The 17160-nt window shown below is 39.8% G+C and overlaps 3 protein-coding genes across 3 annotated transcripts; 2 read left to right on the forward strand and 1 right to left on the reverse strand.

The window, feature by feature from the left end:
* Positions 1-689: 689 nt before the first annotated feature.
* On the forward strand, positions 690-1733 carry LOC116634316 (trace amine-associated receptor 4-like). The gene has a single exon (XM_032407428.1). The coding sequence runs from the start codon at positions 690-692 to the stop codon at positions 1731-1733; it is 1044 nt and encodes a 347-aa protein (XP_032263319.1).
* A 7442-nt stretch (positions 1734-9175) lies between these two features.
* On the forward strand, positions 9176-10186 carry TAAR5 (trace amine associated receptor 5). The gene has a single exon (XM_032407427.1). It carries the CDS (start codon positions 9176-9178, stop codon positions 10184-10186), a length of 1011 nt encoding a protein of 336 aa, XP_032263318.1.
* Positions 10187-10686: 500 nt separating this feature from the next.
* LOC116634702 (trace amine-associated receptor 6-like) lies at positions 10687-16870 on the reverse strand. The gene is given in 5 exon segments (XM_032408256.1): positions 10687-10847; positions 14540-15346; positions 15349-15387; positions 15390-15432; positions 16847-16870. Coding segments are annotated over 5 exon segments (1074 nt in total).
* Between the last annotated feature and the right edge of the window lie 290 nt (positions 16871-17160).

Raw genomic sequence — 17160 nt, forward strand, 5'->3', positions numbered from 1 at the left:
AGAAATGTTTCTTAAATTAAATAGTGTGTATCAAGCAACAGGATCCGAAGAATTTGCAAATACCCACAAGAGAAATTAAGGGGAAAAAAAACCACAATCTTTAGATTGTAATTATTGTTTGAGTTAAACACTAAATAATGGTTCCATAGGTCCCAGTTATTCTTGAGGGGCTTTTATCAGCAAAATGGTTAATTTAAGTGGAACAGAGAAAATTCTCGATCTGTCTATAGATTTGGCATCCTGAGAAAGGGCTACATATTAGTGCAATCAGAATATGGGCATTTACCTGGGTTGCTTAGGTGGTTTTAACTGGGTTACTTAGACGTTGGGTGACAATATTCATTTAGTTGTCTTTAGGTCCTTCCTAGTTAAGGGACAGTCTTTAGACTAATAGTATTAGCATCTCCTGAGAGCCAGTGAGAATTACAGACTCTCAACGTCCACCCCAGAATCAGAATCTGTGTTTTAAAAAGATCCTTAGGTGATTCCTATGTACTTTAATATTTGAATTTGAAAAGTAATGCTCCTGGTAGATAGGGAGTTCAATTTGGGATTAGAAATGCAGCTAGCTGGGCCTCTCTGAAAATTTGCCCACCAACAGTTTTCCTTGTTTTTCCTCTTTCTTTCACAGAAAGGAGAGAAGCATAGTACTTTTGCAAAAGACTAATAGTATCTGCAGGACAAAGACAATGAATTCACCTGATCTTTGGAACACTTCAGAAGTACAGTTTTGTTTTGCTTTGGTCAACAATTCATGCCCTAGAAATGTGAGGTCTGTGCGGAGTGTGTGTGCCATGTACGCTATCATGATGGGTGCTATAGTGATGACCATGCTGGGCAACCTGGTTGTGATCGTTTCCATCGCCCACTTCGAGCAGCTCCAGTCCCCAACCAACTTCCTGATTCTCTCCATGGCCACCACTGGCTTTTTGTTGAGCTGTGTGGTCATGCCCTTCAGTATGGTCAGGTCCATCGAGTCCTGCTGGTATTTTGGAGACCTCTCGTGCAAAGTCCACAGCTGCCGTGACATCACGCTCTGCACCACCTCTATTTTTCACCTCTGCTTCATCTCAGTGGACCGCTACCATGCTGTTTGTGACCCTTCGCATTATGTCACCAAAACTACCATCCCTGTGATAGAGGTCTTTCTGCTCATCAGTTGGTCCGTTCCCATCTTTTTTGCCTTTGGCCTGGCATTCTCAGAGTTCAACATAATTGGTGCAGAAGACTTTGTTGCAGCCATTGACTGCACAGGTTTGTGTGTATTGATATTTAACAAGCTCTGGGGGGTGCTGGCCTCCTTTACAGCCTTCTTTCTCCCTGGGACTGTCATGGTGGGGATTTACGTACACATTTTCACAGTAGCTAGGAAGCATGCTAGGCAAATTGGCATGGGTCCTACCAGGAAACAGGGAGGGTCAGAAAGCAAAATGAAAGTATCATCCAAAAAAGAAAGCAAGGCCACGAAGACTTTAAGCATAGTCATGGGAGGGTTTGTGCTGCGCTGGCTGCCCTTTTTTGTCTTGACGATCACAGACCCTTTCATTAATTTTACAACTCCTGAAGATTTGTACAATGTCTTCCTCTGGCTGGGTTATTTCAATTCCACTTTCAATCCCATTATATATGGCATGTTTTATTCCTGGTTTCGCAAAGCGTTGAGGATGATTGTCACGGGAACCATCTTCCACCCTGACTCTTCCACCCTAAACCTATTTCCTGCAGATGCTTAGGCAATGTTCTCCATTCTCCAAGATTTTTTCCTGGTACAGAATCTTGGATGCTCTTTCCCCCAAAGATAGGGCCATGGACTTACTGGATAAAGATATTCTTCCAGTTGGTGTTATGGACACCTAAGTAAGAGCAATAGATCTAGCTTTCTGGGTGTACCAGAGCTACCAAATTGGTCAATTTCTGGGGTTCTGGGGGAGGCACCTCCAATAAAAAGAGACTCTGCCCCATGGCTTGCTGATTCCTGAATTTACACAGTTAGGGATTTAGAATTTCATACCTTTGGTTTAAATCAAATAGGGATCTCCTTTTTTTCTTAGAAATATCAGAAGGGGAGATACAGTTGGTCTTCACCCACTGACAGCCACACCAAGTTTATCTAAATCTTTCTTAAGATTATTGTTATATCTTAGAGGAGTGGGGGAGAGAGCTTCAGAACACTGGGGGCCTGGATTATTGAGCATGTGAGTAATGTGGAAGGGGAAAAGGAAACAGGCACAGCTACTTTCATTTTGTTTTTTGTTTGGTTTGGTTTGGTTCTGACTTAAACATCTTTCAAAAAGAATTGATGTGAGTTTTCTAATATTTTGATAAAATTGAACTGTCTTATTGAATAAGAAGAATGAATAAAGAAAGAGTTTAGTAATATATTCTTTCTCCCAATAAATAATTGTATATATACACACATATACATGGAGAGAGAGTGTGTGTATATACATATAGGTGGTATTTCCATCTCTTTGAGTGTCTGTGTGTACATACTAATTATTCACCAAGCTTGAGCTTCATTCACAAACTGAAGTTCCTGCCCTCCCCCAGAGTTTTAGGATAATACTTACTGCCTCAAATGTCTCTACATGTCTTTTTCTGTCTTTCTCTTCTTTCTACCCCATAAACTTATTTTGTCCTTTACAATCTTCTTTTCATCCTTCACACCATCTCTCTGTCTCTCTAATCTGGTGGTTCTCAACCAGGGACAGATTTGCCCCTTGTGGACCTTTGGCAATATCTGGAGACATTTTTGGTTTTCACAACCAGGGAGGGAGTTATACTGACATCTAGAGGGTAGAGGTAAGGAATGCTGCTAAACAGTCTACAATGCACAGAGCAGTCCCCACAAAAAAGGTTATCTGGCCCCAAACTTCAATAGTTCCATGGTTGAGAAACCCTGCTTTAACCTTAGCTAAGCTCACAGCTTCAATATTCACGTCTATGTAGATTTCTCTCAAACGTATTTCTTTTCAGCTGTATCATTTCTTCCAAACTTGAGTCCTTCATTTCTTACTACCAACGAAGTATCTTTTTGAATGCTCCAACAAGATCTCAAACTCAATGTATCCAGCATCCTCCCTCTATGCACACCCCACCACCCCAAACCTGTTTCTCTGGCTCCTGCTTTGACCAGAGTTGAGTGCACACAGGTGTATTGGTTCCTCACTAGACTATAAGCTTATTTTGTGTGACACTATGTCTTTCTATTTTCCAATTTTGTGTCCCACAGTGTCTAGTATGGTTCCTTTCCCCTAAAAATCTCTGAACATGTTCACTGGATAACTGAAACAGAACTTTGAAGAAAATGGGAATTACTCAAATTCACAGAAATAAACTGTTATAAACCAAAGGATGTTAGACAAGTAGGGGCTCCTTCTCTTGAGAGACAAGATGGAAGAAAGAGCCTATTTATAAAGAAGAAATTGAGCTGAATTTAATTCCTGTTCTCTTTGGTCACATGTATACAATGTTGTACTAGGGAACTTGGGGACAAGGCCAACAGAGGCACTTAGTGGAAAATGACTTACTGACTCAGAAACATCTGCAACCTTCAAAATGAAGCTTTCATGCTCATAGAGTGAGCTTCCTGAGAATAGAAATCAGATCTTCCCTTCCCTTTCCTGATGACTCAACAGTGGAAGTGTTTTATAGAAAGGTTTGGTCATGTAGAAATATTGTTCATTATCTCATAGATTGATAGATTGGTAAATTTCTTAAATGGAGATATTCAGTAGAAGGACTCTTCCAGCCAAATAGAATATATCTGAAAACTTAGAACTGTTTCTATGTGTTTGATACAATTTATTTATAACCTTTGCCCACTTTTGCAGGAAGGAAGGTTCTTCTCAGAACGATAACTTTCAGACACTGGTAGGTTGCAAAGAGAAAACTTGTTATCATTAGCAGAGGTTTTATTTTATTTTATTTTTTAAAAGATTTTATTTATTTATTTAACAGAAAGAGAGAGCACAAGTAGGCAGAGCAGCAGGTAGAGGGAGAGGGAGAAGCAGGCTCTCCGCTGAGCAGGGAGCCCGACGGGGCTCGATGACTGGAGCCAAAGGCAGTGGCTTAACCGACTGAGCCACCCAGGTGCCCCCCATTAGCAGAGGTTTTAATGTTAAATGCATTTTATTACAGTAATTCTTATAGTAATATCAGAATATTTGGTTAACCAAACCCCCTTCATCCTATGACCTGGCCAAATGACATCACACATCCAGGCAGGGCATCTTAATCCTTGAGGTTTCTAATGTTCATATATATTTGTATATGTATATATACATATACATATATATATAAATCCTAAATGCTGTTGTGAACGTTTTTGCTTTTTTGACTCTATCCTCACTGTAGACTATCTATTGGGAATGACTCATTACTCCAAAACACATTTAATAACATCTCTATTAGGTTGAGAATTCCCAATACTCTCTGGATCTACGTGTTCTGTTGAATAATAAGAGCCTCCGGTGGGACGCCTGGGTGGCTCAGTCAGTTGGGCATCTGCCTTTGGCTCGGGTCCTGGTCTCTGAGTCCTGGGATCGAGCCCCACATTGGGCTCCCTACTCAACAGGAAGTCTGCTTCTCCCTCTCTCTCTGCCCTTCTCCCTGCTTGTGTACTTTCTTTCTCACTCTCTCTCAAATAAATAGATAAATTAAAAAAAAAAAAAGAGCCTCTTGAGGCCTGTACTTGTAATTTGGTCATTTGAATATAGCACATTTAGGTCTTGAGATGTTTCAGCAAATTATTATTATTATCAAAGGACAGGATTTGAAATCAAAATTAGGTTTTGAGATGCTTAGTAGAGTATTGGTTTATTCTTTAATGATTGCAATAATTCAGTCCTTCAGGAGGAGATTTCCTCTGCCCCTAATCCAGAAGGCAACATGCCAGAGGCTAAGGTACTCCTTCCTTTTGAAGAATCAAAGAAGGAGGAGGAATTCCTCAGGCTTTAGGCCGAGATAGACCTCCTTCTTGGGTCTGATGGGGCAATAGATAGAGCACCATAGGATGGCAGGAGCGTTTTACCATCTGCTTTCCATGATGAGTCTTCCTTCCTCTTTAGGGATTCAACAAGGCTGTTTGAACTGCTAGAGCCTAGGGACTGAACAGGAAGGGCAACCATCACTCAGTTCATACTCATTTTGTCGTTCAATCCTCAGAAGAGCATAAAATGTGTGACTTAATATCAAGGAACTCGGATCTGAGGCCACAGGCAGGTCCTTTTTGTAGGCCCGCATTTTCTTTTGCCCACTAAAACACAGCTAAATAGAGGAGAAATGAAAGAGCAAGCGGAAGCTTCTGCTGCAGTCATCATCACTCCTTACCTTCATATAGAACTTTTGTTCTTTATGATGGATGCCCATGAACATCAGCTCCATTATTTCTCAAAACAGCACCCCATGCTCTTCCCAAGTGGAAGGTGGCTAGTCCAAGGAAAAGTGAGTCATTCCATTATTACCCCAAACCCAGTGGTCTTCTTTCCAGAATGTAAGTAGGTTGAGTAGAGCAGCTCTCAGGAGGAGGATGACTTCCATGGACACCTTGCTCTCTGTATTGAAAGCCACTCAGGTCAATAAATAGTTACTGAGCACCTACTATGTGCCACGTGCTACTTTGAGTGTTTGTGGTTCAGAGATGAATAAAATTGAAATCCTGGCTTTAAGGGGCTTATAATCTAATAGGAGAGACATAACCTTTCAATTACACAACATGATAATATGTCCTATGATAGAGCCAGGCACAATTAGCTATGGGAATATGGAGGAGGAAAATTTTGCCCAGCTTGGGGTGTAGGGAAAACTCTGCATTTTAGGTCAAAGGAATGTATCATCAGATTGAACAATGGAGCCACTTCCAACCACTGAAATATCTCATCTTAGGACTCCCTATAACCTCTAGCTTAAACCCCTGTTCCTTTAAGAGATTATGCATCTTTTCCAATATTATAAGATTCAAAACCAGGTCTATCTCTTGGTAAAGCCCATGCTTTTTACCTCATCTACTGCTAACCTAGGCTTTCCCTTTCATATGCATTTAATTGATCTTTGGATTGCAGAGGGGCTACTAAAAACTGGAAACCTTATACTCCTTAAACAAGTTCTGAAATTGCTTCTTTATTTGTATTTTCAAAGGAATTGCTTTTACTATTCTTTATGTTAAAAAAAAGAAAAGAAAAGAAAAGAAAGCCCTCACTTCCTCAGACCTTAGTCATCAATGGCGATTGCTGCTTCAGACTGCAAATACGAACAGAGGCAATTCTTAAAAACTTGCTAACTGCCTGTCCCAAATACTGCTGAGCATTTATGGGTTCCTTGGGGATCATTGTTAGATCTTTTCTTTTTTAGAATATCTCCTAGTAGCCTTTCTCTCTCCTGGACCAAAACTCATAGTTTATTTCAAGGGAGTCTGACATTGCTTTGGGAGGAAAACATTAATATTCCTCTCTTCCAGCCTAGGCTAGTGGCTTTAGTGTTAATAAATAGCAAGACTAATTGTTAAAATCCTAAATCTGAACAACACTTTGACTATCTTACAAATATTCCACTTACTCTTATTTCCTGTTTCTAAAATATATAGCCACTTCGAAGAAAGCTGAGGAAAAGGAACATCAATGAATCCTGAGATAAGCAAGAAAACCTAGAGGATCTAAATTCCAATGACTTTTGCTCCTAGTTGTTGTGTAACAGGAATATATTTCTGAAAGTGAGTGGAATAGGGGACAAGAGCCCTAACTTGGGAGGGTTGACACAGGATCTGAACTAATATCCACTCACACTCTTGTCTATCCAATTCTGCTTACTCTGTGACAGGAACCATTCCTAATACTCATTCATCGTCATGACAAAATTGTGGTGTAGGTATATTGTATTATATTCAATTAATAGATGAGAAAACTGGGCACAGAGCATTAGGTAATCTCTGACCTAGGGATCACACAACTAGAAACAGTCTTTTAAAATTCTGCATCTCCAAATAGATTTGTGATTGCATATTGCATTTCAGGTTTGATGTAACATATCCCCCAAACAAACAAAGCACAAAATTTTTTGAGAATTTCCTTCTTCAGGCCTTATTTTATTTGTAAGACATTTGTCCCTATTTTTCACAGACTCTTGGTCAGATTGAACTTAGAGCTGTAGGACTTCCTGGCTGATTGCAGATGGACTATGACTTATAAACCAAGGGGTGTCATGGTTTGTGATAAGGCAGGATCCTTCCTGGTCTGATGATCAAGTTCTGGAGTCAGAAATCTATTTCCTTCCCTTGTACCAAGGCAAGTTTCTAGCAGTCACTACTGGGTTTAGCCCAGGCTTTGTAGAGAAGGTAGACATGCCTGCCAACCTCCTTCATTTTTTTTTTTTTCCCCCATTTTCTCTCCTTCATTCTTTTTGACCTCTACACCTTCTATGAAAGGCCCTGCTGGCAGATATATTCTCTTGTCACCTTTAGAATTATGTCATTTTTGTAACATCAGTTTGACTTATATTGTGCAATGATCTCTCCAAGGCCATAAAGAGGCATTCCATCCTCTGGAGGTTTGGTACCAAGAATCAGAGAGAGCAGAATATGATTGAATGTATTATTTTCCTTGATAATATCCATGTGAAGTAAGGACACATAAGTGTAATTGTAGGTTCTCTTACCAATTGGAAGACAGAGGGATGAAGAGGATAAGTGATGACCTAGGCAGTAATAGAACCAGAATCTAACTCTGCTGTGTTCAGGGCACTGTTTCATCTTCTGTGATTTCTTTAACCAACACAAAGCATAGAGCTAAAAAATAATCCTGATGAATCCAATGTGCGGTGTCACAAACCAAAAGGCTTATGATCAATTATTCTCAACTATTTTGTTGAAAGAAATGTACATGAATAATCCTAAAGCAGAAGGGATATATGAAACTCACTAAAAATAAAACTAAAGAACATATAAAACCAGTGTCTTCAATTTTCATCTCTAATTAATTGGCAGGATAAATTATCCTGTCCTGAATAGGAGCCTCAAACTACTGAGCCTTGCAAACTAGGTCCCTTGGTGCTCCTCAAGCCCTCATTTGCATGACATACCACACTGAGGATTAGTTGCTATTTGGAGTATAAAATCATTAACTGATTGCACATCTGTTATCTGTGCTGATGGGAGAGAATTCTACATACCTGTGTTCACCCACTACAAGAAGGACTTCTTCTGATGAAGTGATTCTGATTCCTACCTATGTAAGTAGCTTAGAAACGTTGAATTCTGGGGCGCCTGGGTGGCTCAGTTGTTAAGCATCTGCCTTCAGCTCAGGTCATAATCCCAGGGTCCTGGGATTGAGCCCCGCATCAGGCTCCCTGCTCCGCAGGAAGCCTGCTTCTCCCTCTCCCACTCCCCTCTCTCGCTGTATCTCTCTCTGTCAAATAGATAAAATCTTTAAAAAAAAAAAAGAAAGAAACGTTGAATTCAATTTATTAGAACTTGTTTAAAATTTCACAGGCTAGTGTTAAGATAGATAAAATACTTTTTCATATCAGAGAGTTCTTTAGAGTTTATAAACAATGTGTGTTCTCTTTAGAAATTGTGCAGCATGCACAACTGAAATCAGGTCATTCTCTACTCTTTTGATTATTTGTACTTTGAATTATTTTCTTGGGAACAGTTGACATGTAATTAAAAAGTTTAAGCTATTGATTTTACTGTCAATTTATTTAATTTTTGAAGGGAGGAGCCAGAAGTTACTCCTTCTCCAAGTAATGATTTGTTACAAAGAATGAATTCTTCCCTTGGTTCAGACTCATAACTTGAAATCTCACTTTACATTTCACAATAGGTGAACTTATCAAAAATGGAAGAGACACCCTCTCAATAATTGTATAATACCTACTGTGACATAGCCTCCTTTGTCTTTGCGGGAACATTTAGCTTACATTCTTCTTCTTTTTCCTTAAAGATATAGTCTATGTTAATTTCAAAAGGGCCCAGGCAGGCAAAACAGAGCTAGCAGAGAAGTGACTCTTATGAGACCTTAAATCCCATGCTGCTTTGATTTTCAGAGCACATTTGATTCAGTACCCAAGGAAGTTGCACTAGGTTCCAAACTGTCCTTCAGTTTCTCCTCTATATCCTTTTTTTTTTTTTTGGCTGGGACAGGTGGCCAGTTCCCAGAGAGAGGAAGAGTAGAAACCATAAATGAGTGCTGTCCTCAACCAAGGTGCTGAAGAACACCCCACAGCATTCTGCTACCAGGTAAATGGGTCTTGCCCCAGGACAGTCCATCCTTTGGACATTCAGTTGGCCATCTACCTGGCCTGTGCAGTAGGCATGCTGATTACAGTCCTAGGAAATTTGTTTGTGGTGTTTGCTGTGTCCTACTTCAAAGTGCTGCACACTCCCACCAACCTCTTGCTGCTTTCCCTGGCCCTGGCTGACATGTTTCTGGGTCTGCTAGTGCTGCCCCTCAGCACTGTTCGCTCAGTAGAGAGCTGCTGGTACTTTGGAGACTTCCTCTGCCGCCTGCATACTTACCTGGACACCCTCTTCTGCCTCACCTCCATCTTCCATCTCTGTTTCATTTCCATTGACCGCCACTGTGCCATCTGCGAGCCCCTGATCTATCCCTCCAAGTTCACAGTCAGGGTGGCCATCAGGTACATCCTGGCAGGGTGGGGGATCCCAGCGGCTTACACTGCCTTCCTCCTCTACACGGATGTGGTAGAGAATGGGCTCAGTCAGTGGCTGGAAGAGATGCCTTGCGTGGGCAGTTGCCAACTGCTATTCAATAAGTTTTGGGGCTGGCTAAACTTTCCTATGTTCTTTTTCCCCTGCCTCATCATGATCAGCTTGTATGTGAAGATTTTTGTGGTTGCCACAAGGCAGGCTCAGCAGATCATCACCTTGAGCAAAAACCTGGCCAGGGCTGCCAAACGTGAAAGAAAAGCTGCCAAGACCCTGGGCATTACTGTGGGCATTTACCTCTTGTGCTGGCTTCCCTTCACCATTGACACGTTGGTTGACAGCCTCCTTAACTTCATCACACCACCACTGGTCTTCGACATCTTTATCTGGTTTGCTTACTTCAACTCAGCCTGCAACCCTATCATCTATGTCTTTTCCTACCGATGGTTCAGAAAGGCACTGAGACTCTGCCTGAGTCGGGAGATCTCATCTCGGACACGCACTATTGATTTGTACCAAGAATGACTTCTTAAACGGAATGCAGGCAAGGGGTAGGTCCTTGCAGGAAGGATGGGTGGTGCTGTGGCAGTGGGCTGTGTGGTGTCATGAGTTTGTGGACATGCTTTTTAGGGCACCATGGTTTAAGTGGTTGAGAAAAAACAACTTCCTCATTCAGAAAGAAATAAAGCCCTCTCTTTATTCAATGTTTCTATAGTAGAATGTAGGAAAAGGAGAGAATGAAGTCAACAGATATTTCTTGGATAAGTTAAAATTCTGTGAAAATAATGGGCTCCTTATTTACTACTTCCTTGAGACAGAGGAGATACAGAGGTGGAGGGAAAAGAGCACGAGGTTAGGATTTCTGAGTTCTCATCCTGGTTCTGCCATGTGGCAGTGCTGGGTGAGGCTATTTTGGCAATCTTTGCATTCCTTCCCATCTCACAGAGTTTCAGCTAGAAAATTAGGGTTTCGTACTGTTTGTCCTCTAAGGTCTCCTGAAGCTCAAATATTGCATAATTTAACTTTCAGAAATATTGCTTGTATCCTAATTTCACATCACTTTTCATAATCATAGTCAAGTGTTTGGACTGTTTCTTTTTCAACATGTTCCCTTTAGAATCCCTGTCTTCTTGGAATCCCACCACTAAACAGGATTGTAAGCCAGATTCATCCATTTCAATGATTCCTGAGTAAATGTATTATATTCTTAAAGGAATATCTCCTCCCTTTCCTTTGATAATTGAAACTTGGAAATAGTGGATTATTTTGTAAAGTGATAATGATCCACATCTTGCCATTGCAATATTTCTTCCTTTTAAAAAAAAATCACGTAAGTTCGACCTACTATCTTTCCAGGGATACCAGTATATGATTTTCTTTGGAAAAACAAGTACTTATGCCACATGCTTGTTCAGCATTGAACCAAGTGTTTCTTACAAGCTATTCCTAGTATATGTACTGACATCTTTTATGTACATTTTGCTTCTGTCTTCTTCCTAAATCTTTTCCAACAGGTCTCTAGTAGCTCCCACATTTCTTACTGAATATTTTCAAATTAATAATTGCTTATTTGGAATACTTATTTTAAATTAATTTGAGGTCTCTGAAGTACAAATATATAGATAGATGTAACATAGATATAAACATAAACCAATCAATCTCCATAACCAAAGAAGTAATGTTTTAGTTTGTCATTGAAGTTAGTTGAAATGAATTTATTTCACTCCATTTCTTTCTTTCTGGCTAGAAAGATAACTCCTATTGACTTTATTGTTTTTCTTAATTAAAAATTATTTATCATAAACATATTTTTCAATGTACTTTTTTAACGCCTAATTTTTCTTTGGAAGTAATTATTCTCTTTTCTAATTAACTCAAGTATTATCACATATTTAAATGAAAAAAGAATTGTAAATTAAAATTCATCCTAATATATGTAATTTTGAGACATCAAGGAAACGGTGCCTTAGATATAGGAATAAATATAATTTGCAAAGTATAAATCAGTCATTACTTTAAAAAACATAGTTTCTTCTGCCTAGAAATAAATCCACACCTCTTCCCAATCCACTAAACATGACACTTTATGTCCTAGAAGAACACTCAGCTCATCACAAAGTGGAACTCCACACAAATTTTTTAAATGCATATTTAAACAATGTTAGACAGGTTTTTGTTGAAACAGGACTTCTCAGAGTCTTTAATATGTCATGTCTCGTGTTACTCTCCAAGAGCGGGATATAGTATGCAGTCATTCTAAAACATTGCTGATGCAGAAACTTCTTTTCCCTGGAGTACTTTATAGGATGATTGTAAAACCTCATTGGGGAAATGTTGGCTCAGAAGATGGAGAATTAGAGGCGTCAAAACCTGAGCAGAGGGGTAGAGGTAAGAATGTCTCCACTTTGAAATGGAAGATGCCTGGGGAGGTGTAGGGAGAGGGAAAGGTGGAGGGGCTTGAATGGCAACCTCAGGAAGGTCAAAAGGGTGACTATTCTCTTGGTAGTTGTTTAGCTGTTTTATCTCCATATTTCCTGGACACTCTGTGCACTTTCTCTGTTTCTTTGGTCATGCTATTCCTTCAGCCTGAAAATCCCTTTCCATCCTCTCCCTCTTGCAAAAACTCTTCTTAATCTCTTAAGGCCCAGCTTAAAGCTACCTCTTTAATATGTCTCCCTGGTTTTCCAGTGAGATGCTAATCCTCAAACACATTCTTTATTGTTTAAACCTTTATGAATTCCAAGCCATAATTGTCAGTAAATCAGTTTTTTCTACAAGATTTTCTAAGGCTTTTGTTCTGTATTCCTGAAGCACTGAACCCAGAACACAGAACACTAAGTCTTCAAAGATATTAGTGAAATGGATCAGTGAATGAGTCAGTATAAGGATGAATGCCCATTGTCCTCACATAATTGTATACCCTACATTTTTAAAAATAAACTTTTTATTACTTTAGAATAGTTTCAAATTTACAGGAAAGTTACAAAGATAGTACAGAGAGTTCTTATACCCTGCACCCCATTTCTCTTATTATTAACATTTTAGATTAGTATCATACATTTCTAATGATCAATGAACCAACATTGATATATTATTATTAATGTATCAAGATAAAGTCCATACATTATTCAGATTTCCTCAGGTTTCCCTACTGTCCTTCCTCTGTTCCCGCTTCCCATTTAGGATGCTACATTTAGTGGTTATGTCTCTTTAGGCTCCTCTAGACCCTGACAGTTTCTTTTACTCCCGTTATCTTTGATGACCTTGATGGTTTTGAGAAGCCCTGGTCAGATATTTTGTAGGATAGTCCTCAATGAGGTTTTGGTTGATGTTTTTCTCCTGATTACACTGGGGTTATAGGTTTTTTGGGGAAAAAAGACCATAGAAATAACATGCCATTCTCATCACATCATGACAAGGGCACTCTGCTAACAACATGACTTGTCAGTGTTGAAGTTCACTTTAATCTAGCTGAGTTAGTGTCTGTCCTTTTAAAATTTTCCACAGTTAACAACATCGCTTCTTGCCAGAGTTACAGATTCTTAAAGGTGGGATCCTATTACCTGTTTCTATGTAATCTAGCACTGATTTGGTACACTGCGGGCATGGGGTTCATGGTTCATAAGTGAAAAAAAAAAAAGATGAACACGTGAATGTTTTCATTGATGTATATTCTGCTTATCTCCTAAAACTAGCAAATTTGCTATTGAAATTAAGTTTTGTTACAGAAAAAGAAAGAACTAAAGACTGCTTTCAGAAGAGAATCTTCCCCTATGAGAAAGTAATATTCAATGTGTTTGAACAGAATAGCATAGCATAGAGGGCTATCCATAGCAACCATTTACACAGTTTAAGTAGTAGTAGCAGTAGCAAGAAGAGCAGACAAATAATCATCTTATCATCATTTGGGGAAATACAACGCCTTCTGCTTCCTACCCTGGGGGAGGAAATAATTACACAGGATGAGAGTAATCTGTCTGGCAATCACAACAGCCCAGTCAGGATGGTGTCTATGTTTGCAGATGCTCCCCAACCCCCAAGAGATCTCTCCTGATTCTGAATCAGACAAGGTGTCTGTGTTACTCCACACGCAATTTATAGATAAATATTTCAAATCTCTCTCCTCAGACATTAAGCACAATACATTTAACTGCTACCCAAAAGCCTCCCTTGGGAAATTAAGCAAAGCAAAAGAAAGCAAGAACCTCACGAAGGCAATTCACAGGTGAAATTTTTGACAGGTTTTGAGAGAGTGAAAAACTTTGTAAGACAAGAGGAAAGGGGATTGAAGAACAAAGATGTTTTCATGTGACATTCTAGAACAAAAGAAGAGTCAGTGAATTAAAAGAAATGAGGGAGGAAAGTATTTTTAGAAAGTGGGATATGCTGAGCTCTGAAGTAATTAGCAAATAAAAACTTAACATTTCTTAGGAAATGCATGCTTTTGGAGAAGTGACAAGGAAGTGCACATCTTAACATGACTGGAAAACCATTGATCTACCCTATTAAATTTGAAGAGTAATTTGTTTTCTCCTCATGAATAGTCCTATTTGATTTTTTAAAACTCATTTCATTTGGAAATTGTAAAGATTTCTTTATTCTTCAGTCCAATTGCTTACATTTGTTTGGAGAACAAATTCATGGTGGCTGAACTGTCCTTGAAAACCCAACCACTCACAATAACTTTGATGGCTTTCTTTTTTTTTTTTTTTTAAAGATTTTATTTATTTATTTGTCAGAGAGAAAGACAGAACACAAGCAGGGGGAGAGGCAGGCAGAGGGAGAAGCAGGCTCCCCGCCGAGCAAGGAGCCCGATGTGGGACTCGATCCCAGGACCCTGGGATCATGACCTGAGCCGAAGGCAGCTGCTTAACCGACTGAGCCACCCAGGCGTCCCTTTGATGGCTTTCTTGAACCATGGGTAAAATAAAGCATAAGTCAAAGGATTCATGGCTGAATTATAATAAGCACACCAAGAGCAAATCTCATAAATATAGGCAGGCGTTATGAAGCCTATATAAGCATCTATTAATGAATCAATACTATATGGTAACCAGGAAATCATAAATACTACCACCGTGATGCTCAGGGTTTTAGCGGCTTTTCTCTCTCTCTTGGCCACTCTGGATTTGTAACTGTCTGATGACTATTCTCTTTTGCCTCCAGTATGTTCAATCTTTTTAGCTTGTTGTCTCGCCACAAGAAAAATATTGCTATAGAGAATTATCATAATAAGGATAGGTATAAAGAAGGATAGAAAATCTATCAACACCCAGTTTTGATTTACAACTGTCTGACACCCTCCTACACAGTTGAGGGCACTAGATAATTCCTCCAACCCATCATCATAGACACCTGTGTAGAACACTGCACCGCCGTATACAAGGGGCAGGATCCAGGAGACACTGACGCATATCCCTGACACAGACCCCGTGAACTTGCTAGGAGAGACCAGAGGGTCAGTAACAGCAAGGTACCTGTCGATGGAGATGAAACACAAGTGGAAGAGAGAAGAGTAACAAAATGCCACATCACAGCACGTGTGGAAGGTACAGAAACTTGGCCCAAAGTACCAGCAGCTCTCCACCGACCTGACCATGCTGAAGGGCATGACGGTCACCCCCACCAGGAAGTCAGCACTGGCCAGAGAGGCCAGGAGAACACTGGTGGGAGAGGGCAGCTGTTGAAATGCAGGATGGAAATGACCAGCAGGAGGTTTCCAAACACAGCACAGCCCCAGAGCCAAACAGGGTGTAGTTAACAAATAAGGTCTTATGACATCACTTAGTGTTAATCAGTCCATTCGGGATATAGATCAAATTTTTCTGCCTGAAAACTGGTTATCTAGACCCTGAACCATCATGGCCCAGCTGCTTATCTGTGAGATCCTCACAACAAAAGAGCACTCATTCCCTTCTGTAGTGAATTGAATGGTAACCCTCCCACACACACATACATACAACAAAGATATGTCCACATTCTAGCCCCTAGAACCAGACCTTATTTGGAAAGAATCTTTACAGACTTAGCTAAGATGAGTTCATCCCGTGATGATCTCATTACCTGGATGAGCCCTAAATCCAAGACCAGTGTCTTACAAGGGACACCAGAAGAGAAACAGAGAAAGAAGAGAAGACCATGTGAAGATGGAGGCAGAGATTTGAGTTATGCTGTCACAAGCCAGGACCACCCAGAGCCACCAGAAGCTGGAAGAGGCAGAGAAAAACTCTACCCTGGAGCTTTGGGAGGGACCATGGTCATGTCAACACTTGGATTTCAGATTTCTGGCCTCCAGGACTATGAGAGAATACATTTCTGTCAGAGAATAAAACCAACAGGTTTGTGGGAATTTGTGATGGCAGTCAAAGGAAACTAAAACACTTTCCTAGATATTTTTCATTTCAGTGATAAAATGATTGACAAAGAAGAGATTGGAGCAAAGGATCAAGGAAAGAAAATCAACATAATTTTTCAAAAAATCTGATCCAGAGCTTTGAAAGAAAATTTTAAGGAATGAGAACTTTTATTATCAGACATTTAACAGGCACTAACTTTATACCGTAGGTGTGATTAAGCTCATTTAAGAAAAGCAGACTTTATTTTTTCGAGCAGTTTTGGGTTTACAGAAATATTGACAGGAAGGTATAGAGATTTCCCATGGACTCCCTGCTCCCACAAGTGCACGGCCTCTCCCACATCTAGTCTATTTTGAAACTAGACAAAAGACAGGGAGTTTCAGTCATGGAGATGAGAGAGAAGTTCAAGCCTATTCCATACCTATGTTCTTTTCATTCTCCTCATTGTGCTGCTGAGTACCAAAGCTACACCCACCAAAAAGTCCACCAAGGCCAGACAGGTGATGAGACAATTAGTTGGGGAGTACAGCTGCTTGAAATGAGGCCAATAGAGAGGCCAGCACTTTGGAGAGCTTGTATTATCAATTTCACTACTACTTTGATGAGATCTTTTGTTATGCTTCTAACTGCCATTTGGGTTTTATTTCTATGCTATATGTCATTTCTTGAAAAGTTATAAGCAGCGACAGTAAATGTGTTGGGCATAAGTTAGAGAACCCATCTTCTAAGACAGGAAGGCAGCATCCTTAGAGAATCCTTGCACAGGGCTGTGAATCAGAAAGCTCGGAGGACAAATCCTGGCCATGTGATCTTGGACAACTTACCTAACCTCTCCCAGCTTCAGATCACTCATCTCTGAATATGGAAGCAATGTTACCCACCATATGGAGCTGTAAGTAAAGATAAGGAAGGAAAAGAACTTACAGCTAAAAGTTGGTATGTAATAACCAATAATAAAATATGACAGATATGTAGATGATAGATAGATAGATGACAGATGATAGATAGATACATAGATAGATAGATGATAGATAGATGATAGATAGATAGATAGATAGATAGATAGATAGATAGATAGATAGATAGATGATAGATAGATAGATAGGGTAAACATTAACAAAAATAATAAGAACAAGTGCATGA

This window comes from Phoca vitulina, unplaced genomic scaffold (assembly GCF_004348235.1).
Source record: "Phoca vitulina isolate PV1807 unplaced genomic scaffold, GSC_HSeal_1.0 scaffold9, whole genome shotgun sequence".
Classification (NCBI taxonomy): domain Eukaryota; kingdom Metazoa; phylum Chordata; class Mammalia; order Carnivora; family Phocidae; genus Phoca; species Phoca vitulina.

What these genes read in the sequence shown, in the direction of transcription:
- LOC116634316 (XM_032407428.1), top strand. Translation starts at nt 690, where the DNA reads ATGAATTCACCTGATCTTTGGAACACTTCAGAAGTACAGTTTTGTTTT.
- TAAR5 (XM_032407427.1), top strand. Translation starts at nt 9,176, where the DNA reads ATGAGTGCTGTCCTCAACCAAGGTGCTGAAGAACACCCCACAGCATTC.